The sequence below is a fragment of the Penicillium griseofulvum genome, assembly GCF_001561935.1.
Source record: "Penicillium griseofulvum strain PG3 chromosome Unknown contig_92, whole genome shotgun sequence".
NCBI lineage: Eukaryota > Fungi > Ascomycota > Eurotiomycetes > Eurotiales > Aspergillaceae > Penicillium > Penicillium griseofulvum.
In genome coordinates, this window is record NW_024467453.1 from 158,881 (window position 1) to 176,281 (window position 17,401).

General features: G+C 48.5%; 6 protein-coding genes across 6 annotated transcripts; 3 read left to right on the plus strand and 3 right to left on the minus strand.

Moving 5' to 3' along the window:
• Positions 1–739: 739 nt before the first annotated feature.
• PGRI_068690 (uncharacterized protein) lies at positions 740–2,151 on the plus strand (the record flags this gene model as incomplete). Its single annotated transcript, XM_040794583.1, has 2 exons — positions 740–1,910; positions 1,967–2,151. The coding sequence occupies 2 exons, from the start codon at positions 740–742 to the stop codon at positions 2,149–2,151; spliced, it is 1,356 nt and encodes a 451-aa protein (XP_040648914.1).
• Positions 2,152–3,523: 1,372 nt separating this feature from the next.
• On the plus strand, positions 3,524–4,082 carry PGRI_068700 (uncharacterized protein; the record flags this gene model as incomplete). Its single annotated transcript, XM_040794584.1, has 3 exons — positions 3,524–3,547; positions 3,609–3,706; positions 3,818–4,082. The coding sequence occupies 3 exons, from the start codon at positions 3,524–3,526 to the stop codon at positions 4,080–4,082; spliced, it is 387 nt and encodes a 128-aa protein (XP_040648915.1).
• A 732-nt stretch (positions 4,083–4,814) lies between these two features.
• On the minus strand, positions 4,815–11,027 carry PGRI_068710 (AP-1 complex accessory protein LAA1; the record flags this gene model as incomplete). Its single annotated transcript, XM_040794585.1, has 2 exons — positions 4,815–6,383; positions 6,435–11,027. 2 exons carry the CDS (start codon positions 11,025–11,027, stop codon positions 4,815–4,817), a joined length of 6,162 nt encoding a protein of 2,053 aa, XP_040648916.1.
• Positions 11,028–11,218: 191 nt separating this feature from the next.
• PGRI_068720 (post-initiation translation factor DPC29) lies at positions 11,219–12,115 on the plus strand (the record flags this gene model as incomplete). The annotated part of the gene is made up of 3 exons (XM_040794586.1): positions 11,219–11,250; positions 11,309–11,436; positions 11,490–12,115. The coding sequence occupies 3 exons, from the start codon at positions 11,219–11,221 to the stop codon at positions 12,113–12,115; spliced, it is 786 nt and encodes a 261-aa protein (XP_040648917.1).
• A 156-nt stretch (positions 12,116–12,271) lies between these two features.
• On the minus strand, positions 12,272–14,600 carry PGRI_068730 (Mis6 domain protein; the record flags this gene model as incomplete). Its single annotated transcript, XM_040794587.1, has 4 exons — positions 12,272–13,348; positions 13,400–14,427; positions 14,484–14,534; positions 14,585–14,600. The coding sequence occupies 4 exons, from the start codon at positions 14,598–14,600 to the stop codon at positions 12,272–12,274; spliced, it is 2,172 nt and encodes a 723-aa protein (XP_040648918.1).
• A 582-nt stretch (positions 14,601–15,182) lies between these two features.
• PGRI_068740 (CLPTM1 family protein) lies at positions 15,183–17,208 on the minus strand (the record flags this gene model as incomplete). Its single annotated transcript, XM_040794588.1, has 3 exons — positions 15,183–15,995; positions 16,059–17,117; positions 17,170–17,208. 3 exons carry the CDS (start codon positions 17,206–17,208, stop codon positions 15,183–15,185), a joined length of 1,911 nt encoding a protein of 636 aa, XP_040648919.1.
• Between the last annotated feature and the right edge of the window lie 193 nt (positions 17,209–17,401).

Here is a 17,401-nt window from a genome sequence, read left to right on the forward strand (position 1 = left end):
ACCTTATAGTCTTCTAATTGTAGTTCCCTATTTTAGGAAGGCTCCCAATCCGCTGCAAGCCTGTAACCCGGTAATTGAGCCATCCGAAAGTGACACGTTTTTAGTATCGTGGGCACTTAACTCGATTATATAGCAATATATGTGGAATTTCGAAGCATAGTCCTACTATACCTCATAGGTGGAACTATATAGCAATACCCTAGAAAATATTCGCCGCACTGCCATTACAGTATTACCCTATAATCATATATACAGGAAACCCAGAGACCTTAAATTTCAATGGCCTAGTATGAAACGGCAGTCTTAGGGCTGAAAGACATTTTGCCAGTTTATCAGAATACACCTACTCCGATCCAGCACCTGCAACGTTTAGACCTTGGTCCATACTTTTCAAGGAACGATAAATGGAGTGTCGAATATCCCTAGGGTGTGAAGAGCAAGACCAGCAACCAATCAGATCCTGCCGAGCTCGGATAGCTTGGATACCAACATCATGTAGGCAACTGGAGATGCTCTAGGTCTACGGAGTAAATCCAGACATCTAGAATGAGATTGGTCAAATCTAAAGCCTCGATCGCTTGCCCATGTCTACAGGCAAAAGACAAAATAAATAAACAAATCAAAACTTCCTCAAAATCGGCACGTGCAAAGCTGACTCATCATATATCGCCGGAGACGGGTGACGTTGATGATTCCCCGCGGGAAAGAAAGTTAGCTTCTCCATATGCTGGTTACCACCATGGCGACACCGAGGCTGCCGTTCCTGTATCCGAATTTGATGCGTGCTGTGCGATCATGCGAACCGAGAACATACCGCTCAATTCGAATCCCATACCGGCCCAATCAACGATTTCATACGAGCCAGCAACACCAGCGCGATGCGTATCAGCGGCGTTACGGCCCAGCCGTTGAACCGAATACTTCTCCCTCATTGCGTCCGAAGAAGGGTTCAAATGACCAGGTTCAAGACGCGCCAGAGGATCCATCTGCTGGCGGTGAGGCTGTAAATGCCTCCGAGTCGGAGGCAGCTTCGCCGGAAGAGTCACAGTCGGACACACAACCACAGGATGCCGAGCAAAACACCGCAGATACGGCTTCTTCGGCGACACCAGCCCTTGATCAGCAAATTGAGTCCGACACAAAGAAAGACAACCCCCCAACGGACCGGGAACCGCACGAGGAGAAGGGAACAAATATAGATAGTGCCGAACAGGAACAGGCTCCGGCTTCTTCGCCCCCTCCTTCCGAAGGCCCATCGGAAGAAAGTACAGATACATCCGCGTTCACAAGCCAAACTCCGTTCGATCATGTCCTCCACATGCCCTCGCCGTCTGTTTACCTATCCCCAACCGGGGAACCCTCGTCCGATGATCGCCCGCCGCATTTGTCCCCAGCACCGTATGTACACCATTTCGACACATATTCATTGGTGCAGGATCTATCGAAAGGAGGATACAGCGAGGAACAGTCTACTACAATCATGAAGGCTGTGCGGGCTATCCTACAGAACAACCTCTCCCTTGCCAGACAGACCCTCACTTCCAAATCCGATGTCGAGAATGAGGAATACCTCTTCAAAGCAGCATGTTCTGAGCTTCAATCGTCGCTTCAGACAGCTCGAAACTCGGAAATACAGCATCAGCGCTCATCACGCACACAGTTGCAGCATGAAACGGATATAATTTCCCAGCGTCTCAGCCAGGAACTTGCAGGCATGAAAGACGACATCAAGGGCATGTTCAATGATCACAAGATGACCACCCGAGAGCAGCAGCGTAGCATCGACACCTCAGTTCAGGAATTGAACTATAAGATCACCGTATCGCTGAACAGTGATGGAAAGAGTGAGATCGAAGGTCTCCGATGGATTTTGACCAGACGCGCTGCTCTGACAATTGCTATCTGTGCTTGTAAGTGCCACATTGTTCCCCAATTGGATTTCTCATCTAGCTAACCCCGTCACAAGTCATGATTATCGTCTTCTTGAAGTATGCTTCCACGCGCAAGGAGCCTGAGCCTAAGAAAGCCAAGAAAATGGAGCATCCGGTCATTACCAAAGAAACCACCCCTGAAACTCGAGTCGTCCAAGATAGTGGCATTCAAACGGACACTCCGTCTGCTGAAGCGCATCTCGGCGAATCCCTTGGTTGAGATCTTGAACATACTACATCCTACGCGACGAACACACTCCTTTCGTTTATCTATTTGACAGTTTCCACTCCCCATGTCTTATAAGCATCAGCCACATATTCTTTCTTTTTTTTTCTTTTTCTCAGGTCTTATGTATCACTTGACCAAGCTCTTTTACACCCATTGTATCAACACCAATAGACAAAAGCCTATCTTTATTTTCACGGCCTACCTATGTACAATAAACTCAGATAACAAGAATCATAACTTCATTTTCGCACTAGAATGCATCTACTGTTCCTTAACCTAAGGCACCTCATCTGTATAGCTGTCCGGGTTATGCGTTCTAGGTATTACCTACATCCCGCCTTTGACTGTGTAGTATGTTGCAGCACTGGTGCTTCTCGGCTCACCAGCAAGGACCATGTGCATCTTCAGGGCTCCGATAAAGCTACTACAGCGGGGCTGTGGGCCCTGCGACTTCCCCGTGGTTATTGTCACATTTGGGCTTATCCCGGCGATGATAATCGGCCTGAGTGCACAAAAGTCAAGACAGTAGTTCAGAACGCGGCCGAAGTTTGGCTTCCAATTCAGCGATCACAATACATCCTACATCCTTCTACATTTAGATGCTGATATCACTCATCGCAAGGTATCCGAAAGGTAGAATAGGGACTTTTAAAAAGCTCCGAATACGCAGGAGAGCTCAGCTCAACTGGCCATAGTTAGCTTATATAAAATTGAATATTGACAGAGACCATACAAGTGTTAAAAGGGGGATATGGGACAATGTAGTCATCCGAAATAGGACCACTTGCATTTTGATTATATATCCCATGACTATCAGCATACTCCTGCGCTTAATTTGGCATCAGACGCTCGATAGGATCACTAAGAGCATGGTGATCTGTTATTTGTATCAATAAAAGCGAGTATCAAAGCAAGGGATGGATAGGTACCAGCTGCCATTGCGCTAGGCGGCATCTTATATAGAACTGACTGTAAAGCGCGAGCTGGTATGGGCGAGTATAATGCCATTCGCGGTGATTTCCGCGAGCTATATATACTATCATATTATTCGGATATGTGATAAGCATATAAATCGCTGAAAATAAGGAGAAATTATAAAGGACTTACCATCAACATCTTTTCTTTTGTTGCTCGTCAGTTCTCCCAACATCGCCGCAATGCTGTTGCCCAGTTCTGAAAGTTCGAGATCCTTCACAAGCTTATCAATTCCAAAACTTTTGAATTTGAGAACAGCTGCACTCATTTGCTCTTTGGTGCATCAAGATGTGTATCTGTACATTCTACAGTTATTCCCAACCTGAATCTACCCACCTCAAAAAGAAACATCCGCAACTATCTTTCTGACGCGCAAGCACCGAGAGCCATGTATTATCTCCACGATATCGACGTAAGTGCATTCCGCCACAAGAACAGTCCACGTATCAATGGTATCATGACACCCTTCTCAGGTGGTCTATGGCGATGATCCCAGTTCGGAGCCCTCTGACTCCATCAAAGAAGTCTATACTCATACCAGCGGCGACATCAACAAAGGTTTCGAAGGAAAGTAAGCAAAGTCCTTTCATACCCTTCCACTGCCTATCAGATGGAATCAGAAGCACTAACATTCTCCTTTCGTTGGAAGATATGTCTGGCTCGTTCCGATATACGGTTCCAGCCCCAACGTCACCGGCATCTCCATCAGCATTCAAGATGGAGAGGATGCCCGCTATGATGATCTCGCCAAAGGTGCGAAAGGAGACTACCGGTACCTGCACTTTCAGACCGGTGGCAGCCAGAACATAAGTCGTATTGCGCTGTTCCGCAGTGAGAGCGTGATCAGCCATAATCATATCATCAGCCTCGGCTGGGATGGTCTAACCTCTGATATTAATCAAGGTCGGCATGGAAATTACCTCTACATCGGATGGGTGTGGGTCTAAGAAGGATTGGCTATTTCTATTCCATTTACTGTCTGCTTTGATCCTGTTGGCTAAAGTATCTTAAGCTACTGCGAATGAGATTTGATTTTACCCTGGCTTCGAAAATATTGCAGAAATTTGCCATGCATTGCAGCATCCTTTGTGAGAAGATCCGAGGGCTCCACATCTTAGAACCCATGGAAGGCATCTTCAACCTGTATTAATGAGTTGACTAGGAAGTTATAGGTTTTTTTTCTTTTCTATATATTGTAGCAGGGCGTCCTCACTTGTCCTTTCTCTATTGTTTTTTTATTTCGGTTATATAGCCATTTTAGGGACCTATGAACGGAGGTTTACATGCTCGTCCAGGAAGTGCAGCCTCGTAGCATCTAGTCTTGTTTCCTGCATGAGGTGCATGCCCGGGAGGCACGACCACGGTCCAGTGGTATTTCGACTTCTCAAACAGACTGGCTCGCAATATCGGATTAGACCATACTATGATCCCAATTCAAGTCTATGTAGACACGAAGATACAACTGAGATGGGAATGAGAAGGTCACCTGATGTATTGGGTAGGGATACAATAAGCTCCGGTACTGGTCGATATTCGATATTGGCGCTCTACAACGGTTTGTATATAACTGGCTTGCACTTGATACTTTGCCTGTTCTCCGAAATTGTAATATAAATATTTGTATGCATCTAACTGTATCATAAGAGTGTTTCGTTTGGTTTTTATACCATATAAGGTTCCTAGAAATCCATGCGCAGTGCTATACTCGGCGCAGCTTGCGGAGCATTGTCTGCCACATCGGCGCCAGTCTTCGAAGAAACAGCTCCGACACCGACGCTACGAAGAACCTCCTCTAAAAGTGACTTCTGGTCTGCGTCCATGGTAGCCACCAGCGTCCGGAAAGTAAGCTGGTCAGCCTTGGCAAGCTCGAGGAGGTGGCCCGCGGATTCCTGGTGCACCGACTCGCCTTCACGCTTGGCGCGTGCCAAAAGCGCCGACATGATGAGGGATGTAGCGACGGGCAGTTCAGAAGTGCAGAAAGTGCCGTTGGAGATGCACGACACGAGTGTGCGAGCAATCACTGTGCGGGAATTTTCGGGGTCGCTAGGGATATCACCATTGTCGAGGGGGCAGGCAACGATAAAGGCAATTAGTCGCGGGGTGAGGTATCGGCCAATGACTTCGTCTGTGATCGAACGGGAACCTGGCTTGACGAGGATTGAACGGATGCAGCTAGCGGCTACGGTGGCAAGACCAACGTCTTGAAGACAATCAAGTAACTCATCGAGGACTCGGATCAGGACTGGCTCCTGGGGAGGGATAACGTGTGCGCCGGCAGTCAGGAGGAAAGTGATGGCGAGGAGTGTGTTCTTGGCGCAGGGGATAGAGATATCCGATTCCCGTCGCTGAGCGATGGTGAGAATAGTCAGGAAGCGCGTGAGACATCCTCGAAGCTGGAATGACACGACCTCAAGGCCTTCGGGTGATTCCGTTGGGTGGGTAATACCGTGGATAAACTGCCTGAAGATGGGAAGAGCCTGCGGAACCACCCCCGCTTGGCAGATGCCAGTCGCGAGAATAGTTGTGAAAATATGTAGGATACAAGCATGGAGGTCGTTGCGAATGATGGATGGGAATACGGATGCAACTTCGACGAGAGAACGTAGTGCCAAGCGAATAAGAGTCAAAGACTCATCCGAAGTGACGTTGAATCGCGCGAGTGGCGTCGATTCGCGGAGGTTTGGAAGCATTCCGGCAAGAACAAGAATAATGCTTCTTGTTAACTCGAAGAGTTGCTCGATGTCATCAGAAAGATGGTCACTGCGTTCCGAATCACCCTTTGCTGCGGGATGATCTAGGGACAGGTTTTGGGCAATCTCGACAATGACGGTCTGGATGGGGGTAGCTTCTGTCAACACAAGACGGTCGAAACTATCCATGGTCTCTGTGAAAATTGCATCTTGGTAAATGGCATTTCCACAAATGACAGGCCTCAGGATTCGCTTCAGGGCCTGAAGGATCTCCAATCGTTGCGATGCTGAAGTCCCTTGATCAACCAAAGATTCGAAAGCCAGTCCAAACAAGACAAAGAAGAATGCGACCGGCTCTTCGCGATAATTAATGTCATGTCCTTTCCCTTCGTCTTCCTTTTTCTTGACCACTTTTTTTTGCTTCTCCTCACCTTCAGCGCCGCTAGGCTCCTCGGGTAGCTGTAACTTGCCATCCAAAGCATCGAAAACAAAGTCAATATCTTTCTCGACGAGCCCAGCAATTGCATCAACCAAGTACAACCACGTGTCTTGGTAGAACTGAATATGTTATTAGCGTCTGCCGTATACAGTAGGCAGACCAGGACTTACCTTTAACAAAGTCTCACGATTCAACGCGGCATACACCTCATCCAAGTCACCGGTCGAGCTTGTCCCCAAACTGCCAGATATGTCTGGCTCAAAGCGCAATCGAGCATATTCTTGAAGAGAAGCAAGCCATAAAGGTGTGAGCTTCGCAATATAAGGCTGGACCACCTGGGTCAAGTACTCATGGTCGATGCTTGCGATCTGGAGCCGGGCCCAGGCCGAAAACAGAGCAAGTTTGACCATAACCCGAGCATTTGAATTTAGACCCTTGAGATCGCCAATTTCAGTAGTCTCCGGGTTCTTCGCGAAGTTCTCCAATCCCAGAACCAAAAGCTTCAGGATTCTCCCCATGCGGTCAACATTTGTTACGATTCCTGTAGCAATGAAAGTCGCAGACACATTAATAGCCTCTGAGGCTAGCTCCGCTGAGGAATCAGCAGCAAAGGCAGGAGTAAGTGCAGACCCGATCTGAGCTTGATACTGCTCGAGGAGTGAGGCCTCCGCAAAATCAGGATCCGGTGTCTTGCCGAACATGGTAAGAACCTGGTCGATGATCTTTAATCCCCATATGCGCAGCTCAATGACATTAGCAGTAGATGCCGAAAAGGCCATCCTCACAATATCTCCCACGTTTTTCTGGAGAGCTAGCTCTGCTGGGATAGCAGAGTCTGGGAGAATCGCCTCTTGAACGGTAGCTAGAAGTTCGGAGAGACAGCTCATGGCAAAGTTGCGGGTCTGCCACTTCAATAATTCTTGGCCGGATATGCTCTCGTTCGCAGTGTCACCTTGCCCTTCCCCAGCAGCCGAGGCAAAACCCGCAACCTCGTCATCGGGGATATCTGCAGCTGCAGTTTGAACAGCTGTGCTAGGTGCTTCCACGTTGTGGCGTGTCTTGGTCATAATGTTCTGACAGCGTTGGATCCACATCTCAGTTTCCGTCAAAGCAGTCTGCTGTAGCCAGTCCTGAATCATTGACTTCAGCGACTTGTTGTTTGGTGCCTCATCGAATGCAAGCCAGATGTCATCTTCCAAAGAGTGGCCCACCGTCTGTATCACAGACGGTGCGTCTCGTTTCATGAGATTGTTAAGTCCACGAACTGCCACATCCCGCATAAGGAAGTTGTTTGCTCGAAGCTCGGTCTGCAGTCGCTTCACGTATACCTCAAGGTCGACATAGCTGGGAGCATACATCGAGAAGTGGTCCAAGCATTTGGAACTTTCCGTCACCAATGCTGGGTTTTCCTCCAACTGAAATTGGCGAAGTAGGGTCAGAATGAGATTTCGCGTCTTCGCAATGTCCTGCAAGTCCGGCCCGAGGACATTAATGAGAGAGTCCACACATCGACTGATCACGACAGGTGTTAAGAATGACATTTCAATGTTGGATGTTGCCAACGCGGCTGCTTCCTCGTTGTGGGTATCAGCAATATAGAGTTGAGCAAGCATCCCCAAAGAGCCGGAGACAAAAGGTGAGAATGTCAAACCAGCGGAGTTGGCAACTCTCTCCAAGCCTCCAAGAGCCCAGAAATGTACAACGGGGTGAGGGTCATTACACAAAGACATTAAAACGCCAACAATCGTCTTCAGATGCAGACCAGCTGCCATTCCGCCAATCTGAGCATGGATACATCCTAGGGCAGCAGCACAGCCAGCTCTAGCATTAGGCTCTCGGTTCGCGACGATGGTATCAACAAGCCAATTAACCTGGGTATTGGTGCACGTATTTCCAGCGCTGTCACAAAGTCGTCCAAGTGCTTCAGCGCCGATTGTACGAACAATTGGATCCGCATCTATAACGAACTTCTGGAGAAGCTCTTGCAAAATCTTATCAGTGGACGGATTTAGCTTGCCAGGCACAAAGTCTGTCTCCTTAACAGCAACTTTCAAAGTTTGCAAAAGAGCGACCGAGATGTTGACGACCAATGCTGCTTTCCTGCCGGGGTTTCTTTGTAATCCGGGAGAAGTGAGGAATGTAGCGATCTGTTCCACACTGCTTTCCTGGATTTTGGACGAATGAAGAGCGAGGGCCACAGAGAACAAGTCGATTGCTGAGTTGACAACTCCTGTTGTTGGGGGATCAACGGCAAGTTTATCTCCATCTCGCAAACTGTATAAGAGAACCGCGTCATGTTCGCTGGCTTCACAAATAGGGAAAGTTAAGGTATCATCCACAACTTGGTCCACGGAATCAAGCGCAGACCAGGCGGGACTTTTCTCATCTTCCTGGTTGCCAGACAGGGTGGCACGACTATATTCTCGGGAGATTCCAGTGACACCAAATCCATAATTATCACATAAATCCCATAGACCATCGAATTGTCCAGCGGAGCCAGAAATGGAGCTTTCAAGTTGCTTGTACTGGGCATCCGGGTCAGCGAATGAGGAAATAGCCAAGCTGAGAAGTCTGGACTGAGAAATAATGTCCCCATGACTGGGTGGATGGACATGCACGAGCTTCGAAAAACACTGCAACACACGTCGGCGCACCATAGTCGAATAATCCTGCAATTGCAAGGATGGGTGGAGCCTTTGCGAAAGATCTTCCATAGCCTTCGGCTTCGGCAACTCATCTAAAAATTCGACGGTGTTTTGCAGCATCGCAGCAATTCTCTTTGCGCCATCTGATGTGATCAATTTGCTGTTGAACTCCATGAACACAAGCAGCGAGCCCAGTGCACACTCTCGCACATGAGTAAGGAAACTGATTTCGACAGTGCTTGGTTGGGCAGCGTTCTCCTTGCCGAGATGTTTGGGGAGTGCGTTCTTCCAGAGAAGCATCAATTGAGACAGATGTGTCTTGACAAAGCTGGGTCCCAGAGGCATCAAACCTCCAATCAGAATCCATGCTACCTGGATTTGGATGCTCGCAACCCGAAGCTCCGAAGTGCCGCTCGTCTTGAGAAGATCGGTTGCCTGGGTAAAAACGCGCGCAAAGACATCGACTGCTCCATACAGTGGTTGTAAACGAGAAGTGCTGAGCATTGCAGATAATCCATTTGCATAGCCCACACACCGGCGAGGCGACGGGCGCGGTGTGCCTAGCTGTCCGATTTCTCTATTCAAACTGTTCATGCAGATTGTCACGCATGACAGTAGCTGATGAGGAGCGGCTAGGACGAAGTTTCGCAGACAATGCGCAGCGTGCACTTGAACAGTATAGCTAGGGTGAGGAAGGACTTGAAGCAAAGCATCTCGGCAGTTATCAGCCTGGACGCTAAAGGCGGAACCAAGGGATGAAATCAATGAGGACAGAGCGCTAATCGCACTCGTTAGTGTGTACTTGCTCGGCTCGCGACGTTCCTGGATAACCTGGGGGTAGTCCTTGAGGATATCGTTGATTAGCCACGTTGTGGCATTAAGTTGGCTGTTCTCGCGCAATAATTCCTGGCCAATGGTATCTTCAAGGATACTCTTGATAAACTTCCTTGTCATGAGCAAGCGGAAGCGGTTGTATGTGATGGTCGGATGATTCAACAACTCGACAAGCAAGTTGGTCGCAATCTGACCATAGCGCTCTTCGACAATTTTGTCTCCCAGATTGCGCACAACATACTTGTAGCATATACAGATCCCAGCGCGTGAGCGATTCGAAGTGGTACTCTTCAGATATTGGGTCGAAAGCTGTCTCAACAAGTCCGGAAGAAGGAAGAACAAGCGCGAGTCGGTTTTCTTGGGAGCAGACGACTCTGACATCTCAGCATCTTCCTCATCTCCAAGCCCCACGCCAGGTTTCTTCGACATGCGCTTCGATTTCTTTGATTTCGGTTTCGGGGCGGCCGTGATATGCGCATCCGTAGCATGTAGATTAATCAGTGCCCGACCAAGAACCGCGGCAACGGCGTGCCGCACCGGCGCAGCGGGGCTGTCGATAACCTTCCATACAAGAGTTTTGAGGTGTTCAAAGTCATTTGTGTTATCGAAGAATGGTGTTGTGGCAACCAACTGCTCCAGGCAGCGGCATGCATGGACTTGGACGAAAGTGGACTTGTCGCCGATGGCAGCGTTCCGGGCCTGCTTCCAGATATCACGAGCAGTTCCTTCATCGATCGGAACACCAATTCCAACAAAAATCTTGCGTATCACCGCAAAGATAACTCCCCTGAGACCAGTATGGTTGCTTGCTGATTTCAGCAGCTTGAGCGCACCTGAAACCGCAACATTGGACTGCATGAACGCGCTCTCACCGGCCGTCGCAAAGACCTCCCCTAGACAATGCGCCGCAGCGAATTTGGTCTTCAATTCGGCTTCACTCTTGCCAGCATTCACAATTGCCAGCAGGTCGGTGATTGTTTCGAAAAGGATCCCGCGGTCCCCTTTGCTGAGTATTGTGCCAAAACATCGCCCTAGATTGTTGCGGAGGACTCGAGTGATAGTCGGTGAAGGTAGGTTCAATATCTTGAACAATTCCTTTTTGAGATCTTTTTGGTGTGATGTAACTTCCGTAGCTTCCAATCCAGATATGTATTGTACGAGGTCGGAGGTGAACGTAAGCATGTACAGTTCCTGTTGTTCGGAGGGGAGGGCATGTAGTTTAGGGATATCGAGCACAGGGACCCCATTTTGTGGAGGAGAGGGTGCTGGGGTATCGGAAGACATGAGATAGATTCAGGGCAAGCGTAGCCCCATAAGAAATGAAAGAAAAAGAAAAAAAAATGTTGGAGTATTTAGTTCACAGTAGTTGCGTCAACCCCATGTTCTCCTTATCGTGTGGCCTCAGTGCCTGCGGAGATCGGATAAACAGCCGCCCGAGGGAATCTCAATAGAGATCAGCTCTTCGTCTACAATATATGGAGGGAAAGCATTATGGCTCTCAGGCTTAGTAGGCTGCTACGCCAGCCCCGAGTTGATTCCACCTGTCATGAGTGTCGCTACTTCAGCACCTCGTCGGTCATTTTCTCTGGGCACAACAAATGGTCCACAATTAAACATGACAAGGCCAAAAACGACAAGGCCAAAAGCAGGGAACGCCAAATAGTGGGAAAGGAAATCGCCAGTGCTACACAGAGTATGTATGATCATTCAATTGTGTGTATCTCAGGTCCTAATGCTCTATCCTAGTGTGGGGACCCGACACGAAGTACAATCCTCGTCTAGCCCTCGCCCTGTCGAATGCGAAACGAGCCTCCATCCCGAAGATTATCATCGAAGCCGCAATTGCTCGCGGACAAGGACTTAGTGTATCGGGTCAAGCGCTAGAATCTGTGACAATTGAGGCCATGCTGCCTGGTTCGGTAGCGGCGGTTGTGGAGTGTCAAACGGATCAGAAAGCGCGCGTGCTACAAGACGTTCGCTATATGATCAAAGACAATGGAGGAATCGTCACCCCGACTACATTTCTCTTTGAGCGGAAGGGAAGGGTTGTTATGGAAAAGAAAGATGGTGCGAATGCAGATGACTACTTGGACCAGGCGATCGAAGCAGGAGCGGCAGATATCACCACCGATGACAAGGGTCGCCTCGTAATCTTGACCGATCCGTCAGAGACGAAAACTGTGGGTGAGACATTTTCGAAACTGTCAGGTCTCAGTATTGAGGAATTGGAGATCTTCTGGGATCCCAACAGGGATAGCATGGTCGAGGTCAAGGATGAGGAACAGGTGAAAGATCTTGAGGACCTCTTGAGTGCTCTACGGGAAGATCCCAGTGTTCAAGATATCTATCTGAACTCGATAGAGAAGTTCTAACCTCTTCGACCTTATGCTGCGGTCAGTCTGAAACCGAGACTATTTCATATTGAGGGCCGAACATGTACAAATATGTATTATACCGATACCGAGCATTTAAATGGCGTTATGGGAACTTTCATTTCTAGAACTGGTGCGAAACCACACATATTATTATTACTCTTTGCGCAAAGCCTTCATTGTGCTTCGCATGAGAATGCTAGTACCCCGGCACCCAATCGCATCCAACCAATCTAGCATATGTACACGGTACTCCTGCCATGTAATCTTGGCACCGCCATCCTTCTCCAGTGCCTGTAACACTTTCTGGGTGACGGGCTTTCTCAATCTCGGGGGATGATCCGCTACCTGTTGGTCCTCTTCCAGGTCTGCAAAGCAAGCTGCAGACAGATTGCAGAATGCAGCGTGGTGACTGAGAGAGAATATCGATGTAAGATTAAGATGGAATGCGCTTTCACGGTCATAATGCCTAGCTGCCTCAGATACATCCTTGATATAGTTCGTGAGGGCAGTGGTGGTCGGCGCTGGGATGAGGCAGCCTAGAGCGTTCGGGTCTTCGGTGTTAAGTGCACGGTTGCGCCATAGCACATTACACATGTCCATAACATACCCATTGAACCGACCAACGAGATCTGTTCCATAAGCCGGGGAGTTTTGTGCTTGCAGAACTTGGGAATTCAGAGAAGCCTCAAATGCAGATTTGTAGACGGCCAGGATGGAGTTGAGGGTTGAGATCACAGCGACACTGGGTGTGAATGCGAGTGTGTATACGGTTTGCGCGTGCGGAAGTGTGAGGCGGAAGCGGCCGTTTTGGGGTGCGTGAGAAAAGAGTTCTGAAATAGTTCTGTAGAAGTCGAGTACAGAGACTGTAGCCGGCTTGAACATTTTATCCTCGTCCTCCACTGAGAACTCCAGGGTAGAAGATGCTAGGAGCTCGGCGTGCACGATGACTTGACTCAGAGGGACTGATTCTTCTGTCGTATCTGACTGTGATCGAAGTTTCACACCCCATTGGTTGATCAACGCTGAATAGAACCCCAGCAACTCTGTTCTGGAACGAAGACTCTCATCCAACACAGCTGATTCCAATGGTGACAACAATTCTCTCCGAAGAGACTCGAAAGATTCGACTGGAATGTACTGGAGAAGTCGGAAGACATGGTCACGATTATCCTTGCCATTCCATATTTGCAGATAATACTTCAAAAAAGAACGTATCGAGGGTGGGAGGTCCTGATCTTTTGTCAGTGCGTGGGTTGACAGTGATCTGTTCGGAGGACTCACCTTGGTATAGGATGCATATCCCACGACAAAATCCAACACATATGATAATGTCTCAGGCTCATCATCTTCGTCCTCACGTAGTGTCTCCAACTTATCCTCTAGGAAACTTCTCAGCCATTCATTTAGACGATGATGTGCAAGTTCGGATTGAACCAGATGAAGATACTTCTGGGCCATTGCATCGCCCAAAGTTGAGATAATCTGATTTGGTAACTCGATCTTGTCAAGCTTGTCGACAAAATGGCTAATGTCACGAAGCTCCTCTAGGGATGTGTGCTTATGAGATACCCGTGAGGTTTGTAGAGCTGGAATGACAACTTCAATCCTGCTTCTTTTCACAGTCCCTCGATGAACAACTTGGAAGCTGGATCCCTGGCCGGTCTGTACTCTTTCCATATTCTGATCTTGAAGCACCTTCACATGGCTTGACCACTCGGGATCTGGATGTTTGAAGAAGAGAGCATTCCTTCTCGATCCCCCAAACTCACCTAGAATGATCTCAGGGTAATAATTTTTGAAAATCCTCAGAAGGCTGATAAGCTCTCTGTCTTCACCGCCAGCAGTTTGTACCAGCTCCATCAGGGCTTGAATGCGGAATGGCTTGACGTGTTTTCGTCTTGTTATAAGCGAGAGAAGGTGGCACAGTGGTTTTCGCAGACTAATCATGTCCAAATGATTGAAAAGAACAGCATACAGTTTGGTAAGATGTGTCCTTTCTTCGAAAATATCATATGCAAGTATCAACCAGCGCAATAGCAGAGCCTGCGTGGCGGGGCTCGGTTTGTTCTTGCTAGGCCCAAGGCAGCACACCACTTGAGTGACATTCTTGGAAGCGATTCTCTCTTGAGGGTACAGGTTTTTGATCAGTGTTGTAACTGTACCCTGATCCAGGTTATTTTTCGTGGTCAGAATCTTCAGGAGACGGGCCAGCACGGATTGTGGAATGCCGCTCTCGTACGCGTTTGAGGCGATTGTTTTGGCTAGTAGACTGGCATCTGTGTATCTCTGCTTAAGCGGGACAAATGCAACTGCCAAATCTCATTAGTAAAAATTCTGCCATCTCAGGAGAGCTCGTTGGCCATACCGGCTTCCAAGTGCTCGACCGCATCAAGCAGGCCACTTGGTTGGTTGCTACCTGAAGAATTGTTAGCATGGTTCAATTGGAAGAATATGAACACAACTTACCCGTATCAATATCCATCTATACAAATGTTGCTGCAAGTTTTCCCACAATTGGTGTAGAATGTAGTCTGCTTCGAGATGGTGGTATTGGCGCGTAGTTGCTCAATGCCGCGTTTCCTCCAATTGCGCGTTTCGAAAATGCAACGAGGAAGTTTTGTCGGATGAAATTCCTTGCAATAATATTACATAAAACTAATGAAAGTAAAGGAATGAAAGTTTTTGGTGCAGATCCAACGACAATTGCATAGAAGCACGAGTGGGCGCGAAGATGGCAAAAAGGCCTTAAACCCAATCGGGTAACCATCAACAACGACCTCTTTATCTATGGATCTGGCTATCCCGATACTACTAGTATGTAGCATATTACAAAGTCATCTCGTGGATAAAAAGTTCAGAACTCTAAAGTTGTTTTCTTAAGGTATCCTAATTAAAATGATCAGAATTAAACATTGCTTACTACGACATCGTAATTATGATCCAACGCTCGCCAACATCATGCCAAAAGTAGCGAAATCAAGTGATTCACTACGTATGCAAAGGAGTTGCTCCTGAGCAGGTCCATCGGCTCATTGGCTGACAAGACCTGCATCTAAACTGTCCTTCATTTCCTCTTGCGGGTAGACTTGGAAGTAGCCTGGGAAGAGGATTGAGTAGCCACATCCTCCTTCTTGTTGCCTTCAATGGCAGGAGTAGGCTCCTTCTTCTCCTCCTCCTCGTCACTATCACCACCCTGGCCGAACTCGTTGACACGCTTGTAGTCAACCTTGTACTTCCAGCCCTGGTAGAGCCAGACGAAGAAGATAACGTCGTCCCGAAGGGTTGCCAGGCGGTGGAGCCAGGGCATCTTAACAGTGAAGGCGAAGAGATCATCGATGAAGGTGTTCAGGAACTTGTAGGTCAAGGCCTTGCCGGGCATGTGGGCAACCGACTTCAACCTGTAGTTGATGTAGAGACTAGGGACCATCATGAGGAAGCCGTAGGCGTAGACACTTCCTACCAGGGTCTGGATGACGTAGGAGTACCACGATTTGTGGGTGTTGTAGACCAGACTGTACGCGGCGTATGCGAGCAGAAGGGGAACAGCCAAGATGTACAAGTAGCGGAAGGCGATTTCGTCGTACTCCTTTGTCTTTTCCTCGGTCTCGCTAAGCTTGTGCTTATCTTCGAAGACAATCACATAGGGCAAGAATGATAACCAAGAGCCAGCCGGCGGCGGGCGCAAGCGAACGTCGACGGTCTTGGTGATCTTCCAGAATTCCAGAAGGATACCAAATCCTTGACTACCCAGAATCATCCAAGAGGTGTTCTCGCTGTTGTCCATGAGGTAGAGGAAGATAACAGCCTGCATGAAGACGTTCGCCAGGATTGTCCGAACTGAAGTGCCAACAACGTCCTTCTTCTTACGCCAGTGAGCCTAGAAAGTGAGAGTGTTAGCAATGATGGATATCACACCTTTAATGGTGAGAGATCCACTTACAATATCGTTCTTGAAGGCTAAAGTCTCAAACAACATATGCAAAACAGTGACTACGCCTGTGGTGCAGAGGAGCCAAATGTTCGTATCCAAAAGAATCTCCTTCACCATCTCCCACTCGGTTCCATCTCCACCACCGGGGACAGGCTGGCCATAGGCAGCCTGGCGAGAACTTTGCTTGGAGCCTTCATCAACACTGCTGATGATGTTAAACTTCCAGTTCGCCATGTTGTTGAGGGTGATATGCAACGGCAGAGTTTCCACAGTGGAGTTCAACTCAGTCATGTGGCTCTTCAGTTGCCAGAAAGTGTTGAAGAAAGCGATCGGGTAGTACCATCCATTCTTTCCAGTAGCGTCGCGAGCACCAGTCCGCTCCAGCTGCAGATACTGTCGAGCTGCAGGGTTCATCTGGGCCATCTTCACAATTCCAGAGTCTGGAATCATGGACAGGGTGAAGTTGGGGTGGTAGTATGACATAGTTGAAACATCCGGGGTGTTATCTTCCTCCTGGTCATGTTCATCCTCGGGCCCCGATAGGAGATTCTTCAGCTTCTTGACCTTCTTCTTAGGAAGGTACTGATTCAGGGGTCGGAGGAAGTGGACTGCATCAGCGGTGTTGTAGTCCTTCGCGGTGGGGTCTAACGGGTGTCCGGTGCGAGCCAAAAAGAAGTGAGCCCAGAGAGTTCCATTCTGTTGAACTTGCTTTGGGACCTTGATGGTGGTGTCGATTTCACGAGTGTCACTGTAGTTTCCAAGGGTGAAGTTCTTCTCGTCCAGCACAAGAATACTATCCGGTGACTTGAAGTTAGGCACAATGATAGATGGGGTTACATAAATGCTGAGATCGATAGAGCTGTTGGAGGGCCAAATCGGGGCGATGATTTCAGGGAGAGCACTGTGCTGAGCGATTTCGCTAGGATCGGGGCGATCGGCAAAGGCGGGGATGCCTCCAGAATTCACGCTGGTGGAGTCTGTCTTGTCCTTATTTCCCATGTACTGGTTGATGGCAAATTGGGCCAACAAGAAGATTCCAAGACCCTGAAGGGCACCCTTGAACCCTGACTAAAGGAGGTCAGCAAATTCAACACGACAACACTGGATCAGCGACACATACACCGGGGTCCTGTTCTCTGCGTGGCCTCTGTTCCGACATGATTGATGAGGGAAAAAAAGAGAAGAGGCCAGAAGGGCAGCTAACGTGGGCGACTAACACGCGATTAGATTGAGGCCCGGGAACTGGCCGGTCTTGGCATTTGTCTTCCGACCCTCCGAGCATCTTCCATTCTTATACTTGTTAGCTATTAAGTAGCTTTAAAATTTCAATCGCGTGATGGATAGCGTGTTCG